General features: G+C 37.8%; 1 protein-coding gene across 12 annotated transcripts in view; it reads left to right on the top strand.

Moving 5' to 3' along the window:
- Positions 1 to 24,158, top strand: part of FRYL (FRY like transcription coactivator) — a 267,113-nt gene that overhangs the window by 109,302 nt on the left and 133,653 nt on the right. For all 12 annotated transcript variants that reach the window (XM_078446126.2, XM_078446130.2, XM_078446129.2 and 9 more), the window contains 2 exons: positions 9,855 to 10,054; positions 22,651 to 22,704. In XM_078446126.2, coding sequence (XP_078302252.1) covers positions 9,935 to 10,054; positions 22,651 to 22,704 — 174 coding nt within the window. In that variant the 5' untranslated portion in view covers positions 9,855 to 9,934. The remainder of the gene's footprint in view (positions 1 to 9,854; positions 10,055 to 22,650; positions 22,705 to 24,158) is intronic.

Raw genomic sequence — 24,158 nt, 5'->3', positions numbered from 1 at the left:
GCCCCAAGATGACAGATTTTAATGTAAAAAATAAAACTAAGTAAAAAAAGGAGTTAAAATATAGGTGAGAACTATCTTATAAGCCAGCAATTGCACTATTAAGTATTTAACCAAAGGATTAAAAGTACAGATTCGAAGGGGTACATATGCCCCAATGTTTATAGCAGCACCATCATCAATAACCAAACTATGGAGAGAGCCCAAATGTCCATCGACTGATGAATGGATAAAGAACATGTGGTATATACACATACATACACACAATGGGGTATTACTCAGCCATCAAAAAGAATGAAATCTGGCCATTTTCAATAACGTGGATGGAGCTAGAATGTATTATGCTAAGTGAAATAAGTCAATCAGAGAAAGACAAATACCATATGATTTCACTCATATATGGAATTTAAGAAACAAAACAGAGGAGCACATGGGAATTGAGGGGAAAAAAAAAAACAGAGGGAAACAAACCACAAGAGACTCTTAACAGTAGAGAACAAACTGAGGGTTGATGGGGGGAGGTGGGTGGGAAATGGACTAGATGGGCCATAGGTATTGAAAAGGGCACTTGTTGTGATGAGCACTGGGTGTCGAATGTAAGTGATGAATCACTGAATTCTACTCCTGAAACCAATATTGCACGGTATGTTAACTACCTAAAATTAAAAATAAAAGCTTCAATAAAAAAGAAAGAAAATATAGGTAAATATATCTCTAATCAAAGTGGAAAAGCTGTTTCTTTTTAGTTCATTTTATGTAAAGGAATTTGAAGATGCAACCAAAATATTTGATTTGGGAAATAGTCATTCTAAGCCAATAGTATGTAATCTAAATCCTTAAAAGAGAAAAAAAGAGATGTATGAAAATCTGGTGATTGTGGAGAAAATTAAGCCACTGATCTGAAAGTTGTTGGAAACTCAGGACCTGAATTCATATTTCACTCCCAAGTGACAAATGACTTTAATTAGGAGTCAGTTTCCTCATCACAAATTGAGTATAACTTGTAGTATATTCTGGATCTAGTTACTGCCAGGAATTTTAACTAGTTGGTTGTTAAACTGTTGGTGACTTGAAATCAATCATGATGACGGTATTTACATAATGGAAATTGGCAAATGCTATCAATCAGAAGACTTTCTTTCTTTCTTTCTTTCTTTTTTAAAGAGGCATTTACCAGCATATCACTTGAAATAAGACTAGGTTTGTTAGAACTGTAGAGAACAAAACTGGTACTTACCAGAGGGGAGCTGGGGGCAGGGGGTGAAAGAGGTGAAGGGGATTAAAAGTACTCTTAACCATGATGAGCACTGAGTAATCGATAGAATTCCATTAAATCAATATATTGTACACCTAAACTAACACTGTATGTTAACTATACTGGGATTAAAATTTAAAAAATTAATAAAATAAAAGGAACAAATATGAAAAATACCTTAATAAAGTATTAAATACTGTTTCATTTCCATCAGAAATAAACAGTGTCTGGTATGAGTGTCCTTCATTTATGAAGAAATTTTGAGGTCATCTCACCTTAATAACAAACCATGTGTGTTCACTGAAGTCATCAAATGATGTCTTCATGTTGTACCTTTCAATACTCACAGCATGCATATCATTTGTATTTCCTTATTTCCTTTTCAGATACAGTTGCTTCCAAATGTGCGGTTTTTCGCTGGATAGTTTGTTGAGAGGTTACACCAACCTGACTGGCCTCACCAAAAGTTGAAATTTGCTATTATTCCCTAATATTGATTTTGCTAGCTTTGTTTCTACTTTCAGTCTACCGTGTAACCTGATTTGTGTTTTTGACATTTTATTTTTAATTGACTTATAATCTGTTTCCTTTCTCTGAGCTTGATCCAAGTACATTATTGTTTTAAACTTTAGCTCGAGCTGTTGTTTATTTTGACTCTTCCCAGGCATCTTTGGTTCTGGCTGACAGGGATAGAATGGGCTTTTCTTTCTTTCTTTTTGAATTGTTAAGAATTCACAGACTTTATTTTTTAGAGCAGTGTCAAATTACAGAAAATTTGAGGAGAAAGTACAAACAGTTCTCATGCACCCCCTTATCCTGCCCCGAGTTTCCCTTATTAACATTTTATATTAATGTGATACAGTTGTTATAAGTGATGAACCTATTTGACACATGGTAATCTCCCCAAATCCGTAGTTTACATTAGGGTTCACTCCTTGTGTTGTATATTCTTTGGGTTTTGACAAATATAAGGACATGTTCCCATCATTACAATTTCATACAGAATAGTTTCAGGGCCCTCAAAATCACCTGTGCTCCCCTATTCCCTGCGCTCCCCTGTCCGCCTCTGCCTCTGACCCCTGGCAATCATGCATCTTTTTCCTGCTTCCATACTTTTGCCTTCTCCTTAATGTCATATAGTTGGAATCATATACCATGTACTTTTCAGACTTCAGGCTTCTCTCAGTAATATGCATTTAGGTTTCCTCTAAAGTCTTTTCTTGGCTTGATCATTCATTCTGTTTCAGCACTGAATACTGTTCCCTTGTCCGGATGCACCACAGTTTATTTTTGAAACCTTCACCTACTGAAGGTCATCTTGGTTGCTTCCAAGTTCTGGCATTTAGGAATAAAGCTGCTATGAACTTCCCTATACGGGTTTTTGTGTGGATTTGTAACTCCTTTAGGTAAATACCAACAAGCATGGTTGCTGGGTCATCTGGTAAGAGTATGTTTATTTTTGTAAGAAACCTCTAAACCGTCTTCCAGAGTGCCTGTACCGTTTTGTATTTCCACCAACGATGAATGAGAGTTCTTGTGGCCCCGCACTCTCACCAGCATTCGGTGTGTCAGCGTTCTGGGTTTTTTGGCCATCCTAGTACGCGTACAGTGGTGGGTCAGTGTTGTTTTAATTTGCATTTCCCTGAAGACCTGTCATACGGAGCATCTTTTAATATGCTTGTTTGTCATCTGTACGTCTTCTTTGTGGAGGGGTCTGTGCAGACATTTGTCCTATTTTTTAATTGGGTTCTTTTTCTTCTTTTTCTTTTTTAAATCTTTATTTATTTTTGAGAGAGAGACAGCGTGTGAGCAGGGGAGGAGCAGAGAGAGAGGGGGACACAGAATCTGAAGCAGGCTCCAGGCTCCGAGCTGTCAGCACAGAGCCTGACACGGGGATCGAACTCCTGAACTGTGAGATCATGACCCGAGCCATAGTCAGATGCTTACTTAACCAACTGAGCCACCCAGGCACTCCTAATTGGGTTATTTTCTTTTTGACTTTTACGAATTCTTTTTTTAAGAGAATTTTTTATTTTTTTATTTTATTATTTTTAAAAATATTTTATTTATTTGTTAATTAATGTTTGTTTATATTTTGAGAGAAAGAGACAGCAGGGTAGGGGCAGAGAGAGAGGGAGACACAGGATCTGAATGAGGCTTCAGGCTCTGAGCTGTCAGCACAGAGCCCGATGCTGGGCTTGAACTCACAGATCACGAGATCATGACCTGAGCTGAAGTCAGACGCTCAACTGACTGAGCCACCCAGGCGCCCTTGAGATATTTTATTTATTTTTGAGAGAGACACAGAGTATGAGTGGAGTGGGGCAGAGAGTGAGGGAGACACAGTATCCAAAGCAGGCTCCAGGCTCTGAGCTGTCAACCCATAGTCCAATGCGGGGCTCGAACTCATGAACCATGAGATCATGACCTGAGCTGAAGTTGGACGCTTAACTGACTGAGCCACTCAGGTGCCCGTAAGAGAATTTTTTTTAATGTTTAATTATTTTTGAGAGAGAGAGAGAGTGAGCAGGGGAGGGGCAGAGAGAGGGGGACAGAAGATCTGAAGTGGGCTGTCTGTGGTGACAGCCGAGAGCCCAACACGGGCCTCGAACTCATGAACTGTGAGATGGTGTTTTGAGCCAAAGTCGGTTGCCCAACTGACTGAGCCACACAGGCACCCCAAGAATTCTTTATATATTTTGGATGGCAGTCCTTTATCAGATGTGTTTTATAAAGATTTTCTCCCAATCTGTGCCTTGTCTTTTCATTCTCTTTATAGTGTCATTTGTAGAGCTGAAGTTATTAATTTTATAAAGCTCAATTTATCAAATTTTCTTTCGTGGCTTCTATTTTGGTGTTATATCTAAAAAGTCATTGCCAAACCCAAGAATACCTGGCTTTTCTCCTATATTATATTCTGGGAATTTTATAGTTTTCCATTTCATTTTTAAATCTATAATCCATTTTGAGTTAATTTCTGTGAATGTCAGTTCTGTGTTTAGAAGATTCTTCTTCCTTTTCTTTTTCTTTTTCTTTTTCTTCTGCCTGTGGATTTCCAGTTATTCCAGCACCATTTGTGGAAAAACCTCCTTTTCCCATTGATTGCCTTTGCTTCTTTGTCAAAGATCATTTGTGGGTCTATTCCTGGGTTCTCTGTCCTATTCCTCTGATCTTTTTTTTTTTTTTTTTTTTCCCACCAGTACCACGTTGTCTCTATTACCGTAGCTTTAAAGTGAGTCTTGAAGTCAGGCAGTGTAAGTTCTCCAGTTTTGTTCTCTTTCAGTATTGTGTTGGCTATGCTGGGTCATTTGCCTCTCCATATAAACTTTAGAATCAGCTTGTTGATATCCACAAAAGAACTTGTTGGGATAGACTTGCTTTTTTAAACTAGAATTTTGGTCTTGCTTTTTAAATTCAGAGCTATTTTTTATATTTGTTCTTGTTCCAATGCCATTTGCGTGATACTTTTTTTTTTTTTTTTTTTTTTTCCGGGGGTGGTGGGTGATCATCAAAATTTTTATTGTTGGCCAGTGTAAGTAATAATAGTAAGCAGTTGTACAAAACTTTGTTATATTTCTGCATTTCTATACATGAATGTATGCACATGCATATAAAAGATTGTGACTAAAGTGGGAATTTTTACCCCTAAAGACCTGTTCTTGGGATAAGGGTGCTATAGGTATTTTTTCATAGACTCCACTGGGATCTTTTTAAACTACATCTACCCGCCCCTACTTATCCCTGTTGGAACCATCCCAGTTGTTGAGAATCACTCTGTATTTTGAGTCGTGTTACTGTTTAGAGTGCTGTGCATAAGAGCACAGTGGAGGCAGGTTAAAAAAAAAAAAAAAAAGGCTGAGAATTGCTGCTATCAAGTAACAAAACCAAACATGTCTCCCATTAAGGCTTGTCTGCTCTCTTTGACTGAATTTAAATTTATTTTACAAGGGTATAGGAGTCTTAACATGAAAAAAAGAATTGTTTTAGTAAATATGCTAGTGCAGTGCTATATAGAATAAGCTGTCCAAAAATGCCATATTTATTTTTTTATTTGCGCTTTATCTAAAAGAAAGAATAGGCATGCTAGCTTCTATTGCTATATTTTAATTATTCAGGTTGTGGCTTTATTCTTGTTATTAGCAGTTAGAGTTTAGTAGATTTATATTCCAAGGATGTTTGATATGACATTGGGTTTCTACAATTTGTAATTCAGTGCCTACATTGTGTTAAGAATTATGCTCTAACGGTTATGTCTTCATTCTCTCATAAGCTCACATAAATTTTTCAAAATTTTATGGTAACATGTAGGGAAATATTATTGTTTTACATTATGAAATATTTAACTCAAGCAGTCAGGGGGTATCAAGTTAATCTAGTTATGTGGAAACTGGTCTTTTCACCTTGCCTGGAGCAATCACCTCTGTTTCTTCTCCGTTAGCAAAATATGAGAGAAATTCACACATCTTTACCAAAGGTGAAACATTAGTGAAACACAAACTGGTGGGCTGGGAAACCACTTTGATAAGTGTCATCTAATTTTTACTTGTTTAAAAAGTATTAGTGAGATTAAATATTGTAACTTGTTTGTTCATATCTTTTGCCTATAGTTTTTGGTTTGGGGGTGAGGGTCTTTTTCCAGCTGACGCCATTAGAGCTTTGTAGATGGAGATAAAAGTGATGAACTCTGTGTTTGTTCTATGCTGCAAATATTCTTTCTGCCTTTTTATTTTATTTTGCTTTTATATACTGTGTTATGACCTTTTTTGCACTCAACTCTGTATGTTGAGTGTTTTCCTGTGCCGTTCAGGTTTTTGTTGTTTTGTTGTTGGTTTTTTTGTTGTTGTTGAGAGAGAAGGAGAACAAGTGGGGAAGGGGAAGAGAGGGGCAGAGAGAGAATCTTAAGCAGGCTCTACCTTCAGTGCAGAGCCCGATGTGGGGCTCAATCCCACGACTCTGGGATCGTGACCTGAGCTGAAATCAAGAGTTGGGTGCTCGGGGCGCCTGGGTGGCGCAGTCGGTTAAGCGTCCGACTTCAGCCAGGTCACGATCTCGCGGTCCGTGAGTTCGAGCCCCGCGTCAGACTCTGGGCTGATGGCTCGGAGCCTGGAGCCTGTTTCCGATTCTGTGTCTCCCTCTCTCTCTGCCCCTCCCCCGTTCATGCTCTGTCTCTCTCTGTCCCAAAAATAAATAAAAAACGTTGAAAAAAAAAATTAAAAAAAAAAAGAGTTGGGTGCTCAACCGAGTCACCCAGACACACCCCCATTCAGTACTTTTGATGATGTCATTTCAGTGGTCTATAGAACGTTCTGTTTATTAGATTATAATTTATTTTGCCGGTCCCCTCATATCAACATTAGAATGTTTTGCAGCCTGGACTTTCAATCAGTAGATCTGTTAAGTGTTACTTTTGGGTATTAATTAATTCAACAAACATTCATGAATACTTATTAAGAAATATAATTGAAATTAATTTGATTTAAAAACATTTTTCATAAAAATTGGATTTTTTTTCAAACTTGAAATATTTTTATTTTGGAAGCTAGTGCAGATATTTGGAACACAATAGAAGATAAGTACAGATACTCCTAAAATTTTTAGCTTTATTGGCAAATTTCTTAAAATATGCAGTTTTGATATGTAGTGATCATTTATGCTTAATTTATGTTTATGCTTTTTAGGAAGTATAACAAAGTAAAATGTGAGAAGTTATTTTAATTAAAGTTTTTTTTTTCTTTTTTAAAGAAACTATTCAAATAATGTCATTTAAGAAGTTTATACCTCATCAAAGTCTAGAAATTAAGTACCAGGCCTATTACAAGGCTGATTCTTTGGTTACACTTATTGTAAAGTTAAAGACAAAAAAACTTTGTAATTCTTTTATGATCTTATGAATCTTATTTCGAGACTTACAAATCTTAAAAAAAAAGATATATCCTGTAACAACTACTTTAAGTCAAAATCTTGAAAATGTTTTTGTTTTTATGTCTAAAATGTAAATTAAACTTCAGGAAACTCTCTGAGTAGTTTTTTATTGTTGTTGTTGGTTTTTGTTTGATTTTTACTATTTTATGATTACCTAAAGTTTTCCAACATAACATGGATATAAAATATAGAGTACTCTTAATGATCCAAAATGATTTCTTTTAAGATCACCATTTTTCACAATAACGTTTGTTAACAGAGCCTCTCCTTTATAATACACAATGTTGGATCATGAAACAGAGTAAACAAACAGGTCATTGTTTAAAATAAATAGTGTGTACTGTGTTCAAAGGACTGTGAATTTTTGTTTTGAATTGTTCTTATTATATAATTTTAGTTCTAGATTACAATACATATTATATTTTAATTTGATGTGACACAAAGATAATTTAGTTTTAAGTGCAGTATTAAAAATGTGTAATATTCTTTACTTTTTAATATATAAGCATCACATGGGACTGATTTTTAATCTTGGAGGAAAAAAGTCTGTTTTGTGGGGAAAATAAGTAAATAAATAAAGATAATAACTAGGGCATGAACAGAAGCCAAGTGGAAATTCTGTCTTTCAAAAATATTTTTTTCTTAATTTGCAGTTATTTTTTCTGAAGTAACTGCTGTAACCTGACTCTATATTGCTTTCTAGAACATTCTTTTGGAGTTATCACAGGTCACTTTTATATATCTTGGCACACTATGTTTGGTAGAGTAGGTTTGTTTGTTTGTTTTTTTTTTTAACAACAATTTGTGAGTTTGGAGAGTATTTATAATAAGTTTTTTAATCTTTATTTTTAAGAGAGAGAGACAGAGAGTGAGCAGGGGAGTAGGGGCAGAGAAAGAGGGAGATACGGAATCTGAAGCAGGCCCCAGGCTCTGAGCTGTCAGCACAGAGCCTGACATGGGGCTCGAACTCACGAACCATGAGATCATGACCTGAGCTGAAGTCAGATGCTAAAGTGACCAAACCACCCAGAGAATAAACTTACTGTCCCATAGTTATGCACACACACCTAGGAATTCAGCATTTGAATAATTGTGTTCTTCCCTTTGCAAGGTAGGGTTTGCTTTTGCGACACCACACGAAAGAGTATTACCTAGAGGTCAGGTCGAGGTAGAGAAGTACCAGCTTGCAGGTTTTTCAGTGAATACTCTAGGCCACAGAGGATGACATAAGCTGAAGTTCGAGGCTGGAAGGGTCTGTATTATGCAGGTGGCTGGAAGAGCAAGGTGACCGGATAAACTGTTGATACGAAGCCGGGTAGATTGCCCAGGCAGTCAAGAGAACAAAACCTGTGTAGATAAAAGCATGTAGCAGTCAGTAGTGCTCTTTGTGTGCCACAGCTGGTGCAGCGGACTGTTTGCCAGGCACTGGGACAGCCCTATCTGAGCAAATGGCACCACCACCCTCTGAATGATTCTAATAAAAACCCTACAAGTCACTGTTAATGCCATTCTTTCACCTTGATGCCAAATTCACTAACATATGATAGATGGGAAGGCCTTTCCTTCTCTCCTGTGCTCTTTCATCCTCTTAGTCCGAGCCGGGATCATCTCGGCTGGATCTGTGTGGTGGCTTCCCTGGTTCTGCCTCTGCCCTCTTCCAGTCCATTCTCCAGAGGAGCCAGAGAGATCTTTTAAGAGAAGCCGGGTCCTATCCCTCCCAAGTTAATACTTTCCATTGAATTTTAATTTCATTTAGAATAAAATCTGACTTTCCTACAAAGTTCTAAGTCCCTGACTAATGATTTTGACCTCATCTCAGATTGCCCTTCACCTCTGCTTCCAAGCATCCTTTGAGTTCCCGCCACACTGGTCTTCTTTTTGTTTATCAAACATACACACTCAAGTTAGCACTTTTCCTGGTGCTTTGCCTTGCTGCCTCTTTTTCATCATCTAGATCTGAGTTCAAATGTTGCTTCTACAATGAGGGCTTTCCTTTTTTTTTTTTTTTTTTAAGTTTATTATTTTTTTGAGAGCGAGAGGAGAGTGAGCATGCCTAAGTGGGGGAGAGGTGGGGGGCGGGGGTGGAGAATCCCAAGCAGGCTGTACACGGTCAGCGTGAAGCCTGATGCAGGGCTTGAACTCATGAACCAGGAGATCATGACCTGAGCCAAAGGCCGTCACTTAACTGACTGAGCCACCCAGGCACGCCGGTGAGGCCTTTCCTGGGCGTGCTTTCCATGATAGTATCTATCAGTGCCCTAACCGATCCCTGTTTCATTTAATCACATCTGTTTTATTTCCTTCATTGCTCACAACGGTGTTTAGAATTCATTCATTCATTCAGTGCATATTTATTGTACCCAGTGTATGCTAGGCATTGTTCTGAGTACTTGGGATTCATCAATGAACAAAAAAGACAAAGGAAAAACCCTGTTCTTATGAAATTCACATTAGTAGGGTCAAGAGAAAAACAGTACATAATAAATAACACATAACTAAATTATAGTTGGGCCATTTGTTAGAATGTAGCAAGTGTAATAGACAAAAATAGAGCATGATAATCCAGATGGGGAGATCTGGATGGGTTTTAGGGGCAGAGTGTATATTAAATGGGGTGGTTGTGGTAGGTCTCATTGTGTTGATAATTAAAGTAGAGTTCTTTTGTTTCTTTTGTTTTTAGCTTCAGCACCAGTCAGCAAAGTGAATAAGTACTGTGCTTCTTCCAACTTTCATTCCACTTTGGGAAAAAAGAATATCATCATGTCAAGCATTACGATTGACCCAGATGTCAAGCCTGGTGAATATGTCATCAAGAGCCTCTTTGCAGAATTTGCTGTTCAAGCTGAAAAGAAAATTGAAGTTGTAATGGCTGAACCCTTGGTGAGTAGAGCTGACCTATAAATCTGAAATATTTTCTTGACTTTTGTATTAACCATTCTAATAACAAAATTTCCAAAGGAAATAATGTACTTGAAAAAAAAAAATTAAACGAAGCCAATCTGAAAAGGCTACATACTGTATAGTTCCAACTATATGACATCCTTCAAAAGGCAAAATTTAGGGAGACAGTAAAAAGACCAGGGGGGCCAGGGATTGTGCGTGGAGGAGCAAAAAGGCACAACACAGAGGATTTTTAGGGCAGTGAAAGTATGCTGTGTGATACTACAGTGCTGGATACGTGTCATCGTACATTGTCCATAGCCACAGAATGCACAACACCAAGAGTGGACTGTCATGTAGGTTACGGAATTTGGATGATTAGGAAGTGTCACCCTGGGCACATCACTAGTAACAAATGTAATACTCTGGTGGGGAGACTGTGCAAGTGTGGAATGGGGTGTATGGGAAATCTGTCCCTTCCACTCAGTTTTGGCTGTGAACCTGAAACTGCTCTAAAAAAATAGTCTTTAAAAGGGAATTAAGGGATAGGCTGGTCAAGTGGTGATCTCGAAAGCCGTAATGACTTTAGAATCCACCTTAATATGTTACTGCGGGTTACCAAAGAACAAAAATGGATTTCACCAAGTGGGAATTGTTGAGACAGATAAAACATAAGAGCAAATAAAGGAGAACCTAGACTATTCTGCAAGTTGATGACATGGCAGTCACCAAACTTACAATAAACCAGTAAATTTATTTTTAGACATATAGTGCATGAAGCATACTTAAACGGTGTGGGAAGCTCCATGTGATTAGAGCTTATGGTAAGGAGGAAGGAAGAGAAAGACTGAAAGCAAATGTTTGAGTCAGATTCTAGAGAGTGGTGAAGGTTGTCGTGATAGATAATTCAGTCGTTGGACCCTAGGAGAGAGAAGAGACTGAAGGCAGAGAGTTAAGGGGGGCCTGGCTGGCTCAGTCGGTAGAGCACGCAACTCTTGATCTTGGGGTTGTGAGTTTGAGCCCCTCGTTGGGTGGAGAGATTACTTTAAAAATCTTTAAAGGCAGAGACTACTATTTAACTGTTGTATATAATTCAGGCTGGAATGAAAAGAGTCTTGAACTAGAGCATTAACAATGGCAGTGGTTGCAGAGGAAAGTAAGGTAAATGATGAAATCAGTAGGAGTTGGCAGTTAAATAGGAGTAGATGTTTTTGAGTGAAAGTAAAGGTTAAAAGTTCTTTGAAGTGTTAGAAGAGATGATGTTAGGTAAAGAACATGAGAATATTATGGGGGTAGAAAAGGGGAATGAGATAATTTTTCTTTTGTGTATGGTAAGGTCACAATCCTGGCAATCTAAACAATGTGGAATTATTTGATTGGTACCTGGGAATTCTTTGTTGGTGACCAGAGATATGGGGACAAGAAATAGAGATTTTTGGCATCATCTACGTTAGGGTGATAAAGCCAAAAGAGCAGATTACAATATCAAGGAAAAGAGTATGTGCAATGGCATTATTATTGTCAAATGATATAGAGAGACAGAGTACAAGGAACACTGAGAGAAGTTATTGGACCTAGGAATTAAGCAGCCCGAGAACAATTTTAGTAGGGTGATACAACTTTAGGAAATAACTTCCGGAGTTTGAAGGGGCTGAATGTGTAATGTATCAAGATCCCAACGTAGGTTAGAAGCGAGATGACCACAATGAAGATAAAGGTAGAGGATGTAACAGCTGAAATGTATTTATTCCTTATACAGCTGGGTTAGGGCTCAGTATTCACCAGTGATTTGAGACCCCAGAGGGTTTGTTACTTGTCCGAAGCTCAAAGCCAGAATGAGGAGTTAGGCACACTAATGGCTTGAAAACCTGTAAGCTTACTCATTCTGCTGTACTTCCTGGGAAGGAAGGAAGGGAGGAAGGGAACAGAAGAGAGAATAGGTGGTGACCTAAGAAAGGTGGGAAATTGGAAGTATTGTTATGTGTTCATTTTCTTAGTGAAGTGTTGGACCTCGCGTTGCTAAGATTGCGAAGGTATGTGGGTAGGCACGTGCATGCCTGTGAGCAGTTTCTTGCTGTCACTAAGTAGGAAAAAAACTGTGAAGAAAGCATCCATGCACAAATGTATATGAGGTCTAATAAATAATAATATGTAAAAGATCATTAGCCAAAATGTATGTTTTAAATTTTTTTTTTTTTTTCAACGTTTATTTATTTTTGGGACAGAGAGAGACAGAGCATGAACGGGGGAGGGACAGAGAGAGAGGGAGACACAGAATCAGAAACAGGCTCCAGGCTCTGAGCCATCAGCCCAGAGCCTGACGCGGGGCTCGAACTCACGGACCGTGAGATCGTGACCTGGCTGAAGTCGGACGCTTAACCGACTGCGCCACCCAGGCGCCCCGTGTTTTAAAACATACATTAAATCCTTCCATAGTTGCTTCCTATGTAACAAAATAATGATTTTGTTTTTATCAGTGCATACATATTTTAGAGCATGTGTGTGAAGTTCTGCCTTAAAAATAAGATTACAAGGACTTGTAGATATGAGTTAATGGTTATGAGGTTGGATTATAAATGTGCTTAATCTATAAAGTGTTGTTTTCTTCATCAGTGGTCTGTTCATTACGTGATCATGTGCTATACTAGCCTGCTTAGCCAGCATACAGTAAGAAAGGGAGCCACTTTTTAAAAAATACACATTACAAAAAGTTTATGGATCATGGTGACTAGTTGATACTACTGTTTTATAAAACTGAAGTTTCCTAAGGGTAGAACTTATGTGGTCTCACCAAAAAAGGAGGGGGTGGAGATCGGGTAGATATATAAAGTGATGGACATGTTAATCAAGTCAGTGGTGGGAATCCTTCCACAGTGTGTACATACATCAGATCATCACAATGTACACTTTTTTAAGTTGATTTATTTATTTTGAGAGAGAGAGAGAGAGGCAGCACAAGTGGGGAGGGGCAGAGAGAGACAGAGGGAGACAGAGACTCCCAAGCAGACTTCACACTGACTATGTGGAGCCTGATGCGGGTCTTGAACCCATGAAACCGTGAGATCATGACCTGAGCCAAAACCAAGAGTCAGACACTTAGTCCACTGAGCCACACAGGTGCCCCACATTGTACACTTTAAATACGTTACACTTGCATTTGTCAGTTCTATCTGAATAAACCTGAAAAGAGAAAAATGTTTATGAAGAATTTCAAGTTTGTATAAAAGTAGGGATTATAGTGTAGTGAACCCTTGGAACCCATTGCCTGGCTTCAGCAACTTTATTTTTTCTTTCTTTTCTTTTCTTCTTTTTCTTTCAAGATTTTATTTTTTAAGTAATCTCTACTCCTGACGTGGAGCTGGAACTCATAACCCTGATATCAAGAGTCGTACCTTTCACCTACTGAGCCAGCAAGATACCCCTGGCTTCAGCAACTTTAAATTCATATGGTTTTGTTTTTTTTTTTAAACACTTTACCTATTTTATAAAATATTTCATAAGTAACAACATGTGGTGTGGTCCTGCTGGATCTCAAATATTATTCTTAAAGGAATTTTAATTTTGAAATACAAAGTTCTTGAGAGTAAAAGCCTTGAAACTGAAGTTGCCTAATTTGACTGAGTTTATAAAGTGGTAACTTTTATATCTTCCTCCTTCCTTTTTCTTCCAATGCCATTGTCCCTTTTCTAGCTCAGGGTCAGGTTCATGCATTCTAGATCATTGCAGTAACCAGCAGATAAGTGGTTTATCACCTTGCCATTTTTTTCTTCTCACCAGACTTTGCTTCATCTAAAACATAAATATTATCACCTTTTCCCTTTAAAAACCTTGCTCACTTTTCATTGCTATGGAATGAATTCAAGTTCTTGGTGGATCATTCCAACCTCTTCATAGTCTTGTTATGGTTTGTATAATGTCTCATGATTCTCCTATCCTGACATATGCTATGACACTTCATGTATCCTCTGTGTGTTCTTTTGTCCTGGTGTGTTTTTTTTCTCTCAATCGAAAATACTATTAACCCTTCTGTATTTTAAGCCTCTACTCGTCCTTCTAAACTTCCCACGTTGTTCCCCTCTTACATAGTGATCGTCTTCAAGCTGTACCAATCTCTGCTTTATCATAATAATTTTTCATGCTCCTAGATTCTGATATTGTCATCTTTTAATTGCTTACATGTTTATCTCCTCTGATGTGACCCACTTGATACCATGAGCCGGGTCTCACTGGCCTTTCCATCTCCAGCTCCTCCTGTGATGGTAAATGCTTAGTAAAGATTTGTATTTTAAGTTGCCCTTAGCCTTAAAAGACATTGTTGTGGGGTGCCCTTTGTTCTTCTAACAAAACATAATGTCATTGTTCCAGCCAGAGCTTTTAATAGTTCTTTCAGAATAGTCTGATACTGACTATATTTTATTCTGTAATTTAGTAGCTAATTTCAGAGACATCTGCTATATAATCTGAGATTATAAAATTTGGGGAAGAGTGGTGAGGATTCCTCAGAATAGATGTTTCTACCCCACCATTGTACTTAGAAGACGTATTCCCGGGGCGCCTGGGTGGCTCAGTCGGTTTGGCGTTCGACTTCAGCTCAGGTCACGATCTCGCGGTCTGTGAGTTCGAGCCCCGCGTCGGGCTCTGGGCTGAAGGCTCAGAGCCTGGAGCCTGCTTCCGATTCTGTGTGTGTCTCTCTCTCTCTGTCCCTCCCCCATTCATGCTCTGTCTCTCTCTGTCTCAAAGATAAATAAACGTTAAAAATTAAAAAAAAAAAAAAAAAAAAAAAAAAGAAGACGCATTCCCTGCTACTTACTCTTCCTGACATACCAGGAAAACCCCCAGTGTTGTGGGCTGTAGTAGCTAAGGACTAATGCTACCTGGCATCAAGATGAGACAGTGATACATTTAATCCAATACTGTGACAGTGTTTGTGTTACAGCTTCAGATTTGTTTATTGCGATTTTGTTTCTTTTGAAATTTGTCCAGTGTGTTTTTTGGCAATAAACAACCATCCAAGATGACTCTCTTGAGTTCTTGAATGAAACTCTTGCAGGGTCACTCACTTTAAAGAAACTAGTAATCCATGGATTGTTACATAAAAGGAGACTAGCATGTCTCATGGTCAGTCCGATAGTAAGTTACATAAAAACTTAGATGCATGTATGTGAATGGATTTTGCCAAAATTAATCTACCACTAAAATGAGAATGCTGGCCTTTTCATTCTCATATTAGAAGCCATAATAAAATAAAGAGACCAAAGATTCGAAGATTAGCGGGGCTTGATTTTTAGCCACAACTTTATTTTCATTTTAGGGGGAAGATTGGGGAAGGAAGGGCAATCACTAATTGAAATTGCAGCTTGCAAATTACAATTCAATACCTTAGGTCTCTTTCTGCCTGAAAGGAAGTGGATCAATCCTGGGTAATGATCCAGGTACATTCCACCTTCTCTGTTAATCGTTTAGATGGCCGGCGACTAGATAAAAAGATAAGAAAAAAGGCTTTCACCAACCACCCCTCATCTAGACTTTATGTATCTGGTTTAGGCCCAGCATTTTTACAACGCTGCAATTTTTGCTGTTTTTTGAGAACATTAAATACATATATGTAATCTATGTATGTATATTTTGAAGTTTTTTCTCCCCGTGTGATCTGTTTCCTCCAAAAGTTTTGCCTTCTCCTGACATGTATGTCTGTTGTAACATGCTGTGCTTTACAACTGAGGCACTAAACAGACTGGAAGCCCTGTGTACTGGGAGGGGCCTTTTGGACTGTGGTCTTCGGTGTGTAATCATCTGAATGCATCGTCAATGTCAGATCTTTTTCTGGGGTTTGTCAGAGTCCAGTACCCCAAATGGCAGGGTTTAGGCATAGTCGCTAATGTTCTGGTGACCTAGAGGCAGAAGATAGTGTTTCTGATATTTGGTATATAAATTTTTGCTGGAGCTGCTTGTCTTCGGTGTGATACCTTGTCTTCAACTATAGCATCCACCAGTCAGCATTTCTGTTTTGCTCTCTCCCAAAAAGGACAGCCCCTCTGTGGAAAGGTGGAGGGAAGATGGTCATCCTGCTGGGCAGAGCCGGTGAAGGGAATGAAGAGGGGGGAGGGTGCTCAGTCTTTCTTAATCCTCCAACCAGCCCTCTTGTTTTTAACTTCACCTTTACTCCCACTTTCAGAGTCCTGAAGTTCTCCAAAACCTTTGGGAGTTGGCAAAGTATCGACTGGATTATCTTCCCTTTGCTCTGTGTGGCAAGCTCACTCACTCACTTTCCTCCTGCTGTGACTGAAATGTCATCTCCTCAGTCGTCCTTCTATCTAAAATCTCAACGCCCATCGCAGCCTCCTATCTCGAAATCTGTCTAAGATAATAGATATTTTAGTTGCTCTCTCGTTAGACTTTTGGCTTTGTGAGGACGGGGATTGTTTTCCCGTTTGCTCATGGTTGTGTCTCCAGAGCTTGGCGTACTGCACACTCAGTAAATAATTTCAGTGAATGAGTGATGGCTGCATGGATGCATAGCCATCTGACTTCCCCTTGCCTACCGAGGACTCGCTCTTACTGGGGTGGGATGTGTTAGTTGGGCATTTCCGTCTGCTCTTTACCTCCTCTCCCATTATCGCTGCCCTTTTGGTTTCTAAGTCTTGTAAAATTCTTTTACTGCTATCTTGATCAGTTTTCGGAGAGAATGGAGGCTGTGTGTGTGTGTGTGTTCACCGTGCTCTGTTTAGTTGCAGATTAGTGAGCTATTTCAGTATCCTTGTTATGCTACCAGAGTCTTTTCAGTAAACACCCTTGATTTTCCTGGAAGCTACATGTTGCTCTTGGTACTCTATACATACCCTAGTTGAAGAATCAAATTAGAACATAAAGGAAGATGAGCCTTAGGATCATTATTAGTTTTTATGTTATTATGAAATAATGACATAAGTGGAAATAGTTCTAAATTTTGCATAATGAAAGTAATGATTCTTCTACTCTGGATCAAGATAAACACTGTCTCCAGGTTTTAGTCCATCATTTTCCATGTCCGTAGCACCTGCCGCTTTTTTTGTTAAGCACAAATGGGAGATTTTATATATATATATATATATATATATATATATCAACAAGCAGAATCATGTTGCTTGTATATATATGTGTGTGTGTGTGTGTGTTTGTATTTTTTTTTTAGTTCTTAGATATTTTTAACAGTATAAATTAGAGATTGTTCTGTATTAGCTCATATAAATTTGTCTCATTCTTTTTGGTAGTTGAATATTAGTATAATAAAAGAATGTACCATAATTTTTTTTTTACTAGTCTCTATTGATAGGTAGTTGGGGAGTTACCCAGATTTGGGGCTACTGTGGAAAAAAAAAAGAAGCCATGGTAAATGTTCTTGTGCAAAAGTTTTGCCTGCATGTATATGGGAATATAGAAAGTAATTTCTGTTCTTTTTAGTTGTTATAATGGGTGATATACTATAAACATTGTTAAATGGTTCATTGTTTCAAAATCTCATATTGAAAGACACTACAACTGCTTGAGCGATGATGAGGGCATCCTCAATCACACTGTAATTACATTGAGAGGTTGGTACAGAGTTCTTGATTAGTAATTTGTATTTAGTGCAGCACACTTACATTTTTGTACTTATGGTAACATGAGTATCCTTTTACATTCAAAAATCATTTCTGGGTTCTTATTATGGAAAAATAGTCCACCTCCATTTCCTTTTAGGGAAAGCTCAGTGAGGATGTCAAATCTGTAGAAATCTTTGAGGGAGCGTGAGTTTATTGAGAAATAAATTATGTTACATATAAAACAACACTGTAAGTGTTTCTGAAAAGCTTACTTTTCTCTTTTATTCGGCTTGGCCATTACTCTATTGCATAAACATGCTCTGTGAGTAATAAACGACTTTGACCAGCAGTCCTCAAAATACTACCGAAGACCTTTAGACTTATATAACAGGGGATCAAATGAGTGAAAAGAAGCTGCTTATTGTCACCCCCAACCCCTCATCTTAAATAAACAGTTCACGTTAGGAGAGTAAAGTCCCTTTGGCTCACTATTTTTTCAAACTTGTAGATCCTTTCAGAAACAGTGTTCTATGGAACTTGCTATGGGACTTAGTGTTTTCCTTCAATTTTAGAGCCAATTGGGAATATATATTGCTGTGCCGAATCATACTGCTTGTAAATGATAGGTAGCTTGGTTTAAGAAATACAAAACTTGTTCTGCAAGATAACTACCCCAGTGTGCTTATCCTTCGAGGGCCCAAGTGCCAAGGACATGTAAAAAAAAATCTATCCCTTTGAGAAACTAAATTGCCATGGAATTCAGGTGCTCAGTTTTTAAGAGTCTCTTATGCTTTGGCTCTCTCCCACTGTAACCTCTTTTTTTTTTTTTTTTTCCTTCCCCTCCCCCATGGGTTTCTGTTAAGTTTCTCAGGATCCACATAAGAGTGAAAACATATGGTATCTGTCTTTCTCTGTATGGCTTATTTCACTTAGCATCATGAATGGATAAAGAAATTATGGTTTATATACACAATGTTATTCTTATTACTGCTGTATGGTATATATATTTCTAGAGCTTTAAATGTATTTATATATATATATATATATATATATATATATATATATATATACCACCATGTATACATTTTATCCTTTTATAAGTGTATTGTATCTGTTATTCTCTAATTTATATTAATACACTGAGACTATTTTCCCAGTCTACAAGTTTATTTCTACCTGTGTGATACTCTAATGTGTAGCTACACCATGATTTTTTTTTTACTCGAATTCGTTGTACTTTGATGTTGCTTCTTATTTTTTTAAATTTTTTTTTAAACATTTATTTATTATTGAGAGACAGAGTGTGAGCAGGGGAGGGGCAGAGAGAGAGGGAGACACAGAATCTGAAACAGGCTCCAGGCTCTGAGCTGTCAGCACAGAGCTGGACGTGGGGCTCGAACTCACAAACGGTGAGATCATGACCTGAGCCGAAGTCAGATGCTTAACCGACGGAGCCACCCAGGCACCCCGTGTTGCTTCTTATTTTTAACTGCTTAGTTAATGTCCTTCTATATATCTTTTGTAAATGTGGACACCTTTTTCTCCCCTGGGACATACTCTTTCCTTGGATCAAAGAGGAAATCAAACCTGAAAAGATGTTTTTATGAGTTTCTCCAGAGAAACAGAAGCAATAGGGTGTGTATGTGTCTAAAAAGAAATTTATTACAAGGAATTGGCTCACGTGGTTCTGGAGGCTGAGAAGTCCCAAGATCTGGAGTGGGTAAGCTGAGGACCGAGGGGAGCTGCTGATATAAGTTCCAGTCTGAAAGCTGCTCCGAGACGAACCCATGTTTCAGTTTGAGATGTCCCAGCTCAGGGCAGGCAGGCAGGAGGAGTTTCTTCTTACTCCAGAAGAGTCCACCTATTCATGCTCCTCAGGCCTTCAACTGATTGGATGAGGCCCACTCACATTGGGGAGTCTCAGTCTACCTGCTTTCAGGTCACTCTACCAGTTGTTCACTCTGCCAATTTAAATATTAATCTCTTCCCAAAAACATCCTCACAGACACACCCAGAAAATGTTTAACCAAATATCTGGGCACCCTGTGACATAAAATTAATCATCACCGTGTCCAGTACCTATCAAAATTTTTATCTGTCTAGGATTTTCTTTGCTCCCCCCTCCTCTCAACTCATTGCAAGGTCGCATCATAACCCATTCCTTCACTCCTTTGTTTTCTACTGGATGGAGTCCACTTTATGTACCAATGACAGTCTTTCTATACTAACTCTAGACAGTGATCTGGAGGGATCCCTTTTGGGTCATCTCTTCATATAAGCAAGAAAGAGTAGGCATTCAGGTGAGAGAGGGTTGGAGGCCTTTACTATAAGTTTTGTTCCCCAGACCCAGTGGCTGAAGGGTAAAGGTTCTAAGCTTTCCACAGTGAGTCCTCTGAGCCCTCTTTGGTTCACAGATGCTGCTTGCTCATAATAGGAACTCAGTATTTGTTTTTTTAGTAAACAAGTTAATAGAACAAATGGAAAAAAAAAAAAGATTCCAACACTGTTGTGCGCTGAAAGAAGACACAACACTAAATCAGAAGCTTTTCCTGGTACCATTTAAATTAAGAGGAAGCAACCATACTGAAAGGTCACCTCATGAAACTATTATGTTTCACTGTCAATACACTATGTCTTTCTTTATGTAGTCTTTTCCCTTGGCTACTGTGGTAGGCAAGTTACATGGTACAAAAATCTGTAGTAGCAATTTTCTACTCCCAGCCCAAACCCTCCCCTTATCCAAACTGTCCCAGTTTCTTTTCCCACTTGCAAACACGTATTTCTTTATTTTTTTAAAGAGGTATTCTATATTATTTAGTAGCGCGCGCGCGTGTGTGTGTGTGTGTGTGTGTGTGTGTGTGTGTGTGAGTGGTATGCACCCATTATACCTAGGTTATTCCGTTAATACATACTGAGCTTTGCCATTCTTTTAAAAGTCTTCTTGGACTTAACAGAAGACCATGGGGGAGGGGAAGGGGGGAAAAAGTTAGGGAGGGAGCCAAACCATAAGAGACTCTTAAAAACTGAGAACAAACTGAGGGTTGATGGGGGGTGGGAGATGGGTATTGAGGAGGGCACCTGTTGGGATGAGCCCTGGGTGTTGTATGGAAACCAATTGGACAATAAATTTCATGTTAAAAAAAAAAAGTCTTCTTGATATTCTATAGATGTATATTAATATAGGTAGGCTTTTATTTTTTTCTAATCTTGGCTTTTGCAAATGAAGCTATAGCAAATATTCTTTTATGAACATCATTTTGCAGATATGTGACTATATAAGACAAATACTTATAAGTGAAATTTTTCCTGGGTCAAAGGATGTGTACATTTCAAAACTTTGCCAAATATTGCCAGATAGTTTTCTAAGGAGATTGTTACTCATTTACACATTGGCATTATTTGAGAGTTCTGTTCCGTAGTAGGTAACTTCAACACATTGTGCTCAGACTTTTGGAGGTCTTTGGAAGTCTAATAGGTTGGCTTTCTTTGTGTTTTTAACTTGTCTTGCTCTTGTGAGTGAGGTTAAGTATATGAACAGATATGTATGAGCTGTAAACATTTCCTTTTTGTCAGCTATCTGTTGATTCTTTGTACATTTTTCTATTGGATTATGGGATTTTTTCCCCCCTACTGATCTATAGGAACTTTTTGTATGTTAAGGAAATTATACCTTAGTCTAAATATCTGTTGTAGATATTTTTCCTATCTTGTCCCTTTTTTTTTTTACCACCCATATACTTTTTCATTTTTTATTTATGTGGTTGAATTTGCTATTTTTCTTTTTTGCTTCTGCATTTTGTTCATATTTAGAAAGAACTAAGCTTGTTTAAAAAAAACCACAAAACTACCATCATCTAGGACTTCTTTTTCTTCTAGGATTTTAGTGATTTTATTTCTTATATTTAAACTTTTAAAACATTTAGGATTCACTAGGGTAATGAGCCTGTTTATTTTTATTTATTTTTTTTTTTCAATGTTTTTTTTAATTTATTTTTGGGACAGAGAGAGACAGGGCATGAACGGGGGAGGGGCAGAGAGAGAGGGAGACACAGAATCGGAAACAGGCTCCAGGCTCCGAGCCATCAGCCCAGAGCCTGACGCGGGGCTCGAACTCACGGACCGCGAGATCGTGACCTGGCTGAAGTCGGACGCTTAACCGACTGCGCCACCCAGGCGCCCCAATGAGCCTGTTTAATTTTTCCTTCTGACAACCTGACTGTCCCAACACCATATATTAAATTTTCCATCTTTGCCCCAGTGTTTGAATTTCTACCCTTATTATGTTCCCGTATGTATTCGTTTGTGTTTTCTTTACTGATACAGCGATCTATTGTGTTTGAAGTTTTTCTTATTCCTGATTATTTCTCCACATGAACATTGTAAGAAAGGTTTCTGTTTTTAGAAATGGGTCATTTTAAATTGAAGGAATTTAGGGAGTCACTGATAATCTCATGCGGTTGAGTACATTAACGTTAACTGTCTGCATTTCTCAAAATTCAAATCTAGGCCCTCTTCTTTTCCTTTTTTAGGTAAATGATTTTGTTTTATGAACTTGGTTCCTTTCTATACACAGGCCAATCTGTTCTGTGTTCTTCAAGCCCTTATTAGTCAACATCTTCTCTTTTATGGCTTATAGGGACTTCAAAACTCAACATGACCGAAATCTATCCTTCCACCCAAACTTTGTCTTCTCATTGTGTTCCCACTTTCAGAGGATGGTACCACCATTCCTCCATCTATGCACAGACTGGAATCCTAGGAATCATCTCCCAGTATTTCTTTTCTGTCTACTGTGGGTACCTCCCCCCTTCCCAATCATGTGACTTATGGGCACTCTCTTTGGAGGGTATCTGGCTCTGGAGCCATACTACTGGGACTTGAATGCTAATTATGTGACCCTGGGCAAGAGGGAGTCTTACCTTTGTTTAATCAAATCTAATTACAAGTGAAAACAAAACCAAAACCAACCGACGAATCTGCTTATCATATATAAGATTGCTAATATTTTGTGCGTATACTTCTTTTTAACTGTAGGAGAAGCCATTGTCTAGATCTCTTCAAAGAGGTGAAGATCTTCAGTTTGACCAGGTATGCCAATTTGGGGGGAATATTTTTTCCTTCAAGGAAAATATTCATCCTAACAGTCCGGTTCAAATATATCCAATATTAAGAAATTATTTTATCTTGTTTAGTGACCCTTTATATCATTACATATTAGATTCAGTCTGAAATTGGTAGTACTTTTTAATGTTTATTTATTTATTTTTGAGAGAGAAAGCACAATCAGGGGAGGGGCAGAGAGAGGGAGGGAGACGCAGAATCCGAAACAGGCTACAGGCTCTGAGCTGTCAGCACAGAGCCTGATTTGGGGCTCAAGCTCAGGAATTATGAAATCATGACCTGAGCCAAAGTCGGACGCTTAACTGATTAAGCCACCCAGGTACCCCTGGTAGTTTGTTTTTTGACAAAGCAAATGGAATGAACTATGAGCTGTGAACCTTATAGTTCATGGAATGATCTGTGAACTTGATTCATTTCTGTTTATTTAGCATCTTAGTACTTTTCATTGGTAATCTCTTTACTGTGCCTTTGAAATTTTCTTAAAATGTTTCCAATTACATACCTCAATCTTTCCTTGTGTATCAGTTCATACAAGTTTTACATAATAATGTTTTACCTTTTAACATTTTTATTTTTTCTTGTTGGGGTTATCAGAAACTTTAAATAGAATATTGATATCTAAAAATGAGTGTGATATTCCTTTAATGTTAATTCTTTCCTCTTGCTGAGATGAAATGTTTGATCAAATGCTATTTTTGTCATAATTATGTTTGTTCAAGAATTATTTTATTATATATTGATTGTTTGCAAAAACCAATAACCCAGATTAGTTTTCTATTGGAATCTAGTATTCCTGTGCTACTTTTCTCATGATTCTGTATCTAGGAAACAGATGTTAATGTTCATGATATTAGTCTAATTGACTAGATAATGATGACTGGTTAGAATTACTTGGTGGAGACTTAACAAAATATTGTTTCTGGATTCCAGCCCAATTCTGAATGAGAATAATCAAGAGCAGGGCTCTGGCACCTGTATTTTATAATAGCTCCCTAGGTGATTCTGATGCGTATATTTAGTAAATAGCCAGTGGCCTAAGAAGAAACCGTAGGTAGGAAGACTAGTTCTCTGTTAAAGTAAATATTAAGATCACCTTATAGAATGCTTTTCAAATCTTAAAGTTACTGCAAAAGGTATTAATTATTATTTTTTATTTATCTATTAATCTGTTATTTTAAAGACATTTAAATTATTCAGGTCTTAAATTCACTAATGATGAATAAATGTATAATCAGAATTAGAAATCCTATTAAACAGTGTTTTAAGGAATATTTCCATTTGCTTTTTTATGTAAATGATTAAGAAAACTTTTAATGGTCATGCCTCATAGTTCAACCTTTTTTTTTTTTTTTTTTTTTTTTTAAGGTACAAAGCCAGGTGTGGTATAAACTAATATATATTTATAATAGCAGATGGTATTT

This window comes from Panthera onca, chromosome B1 (genome assembly GCF_046562875.1).
Source record: "Panthera onca isolate mPanOnc1 chromosome B1, mPanOnc1 haplotype 2, whole genome shotgun sequence".
NCBI classification, from domain to species: domain Eukaryota; kingdom Metazoa; phylum Chordata; class Mammalia; order Carnivora; family Felidae; genus Panthera; species Panthera onca.
This window is presented reverse-complemented; position numbering and strand designations above follow the sequence as displayed.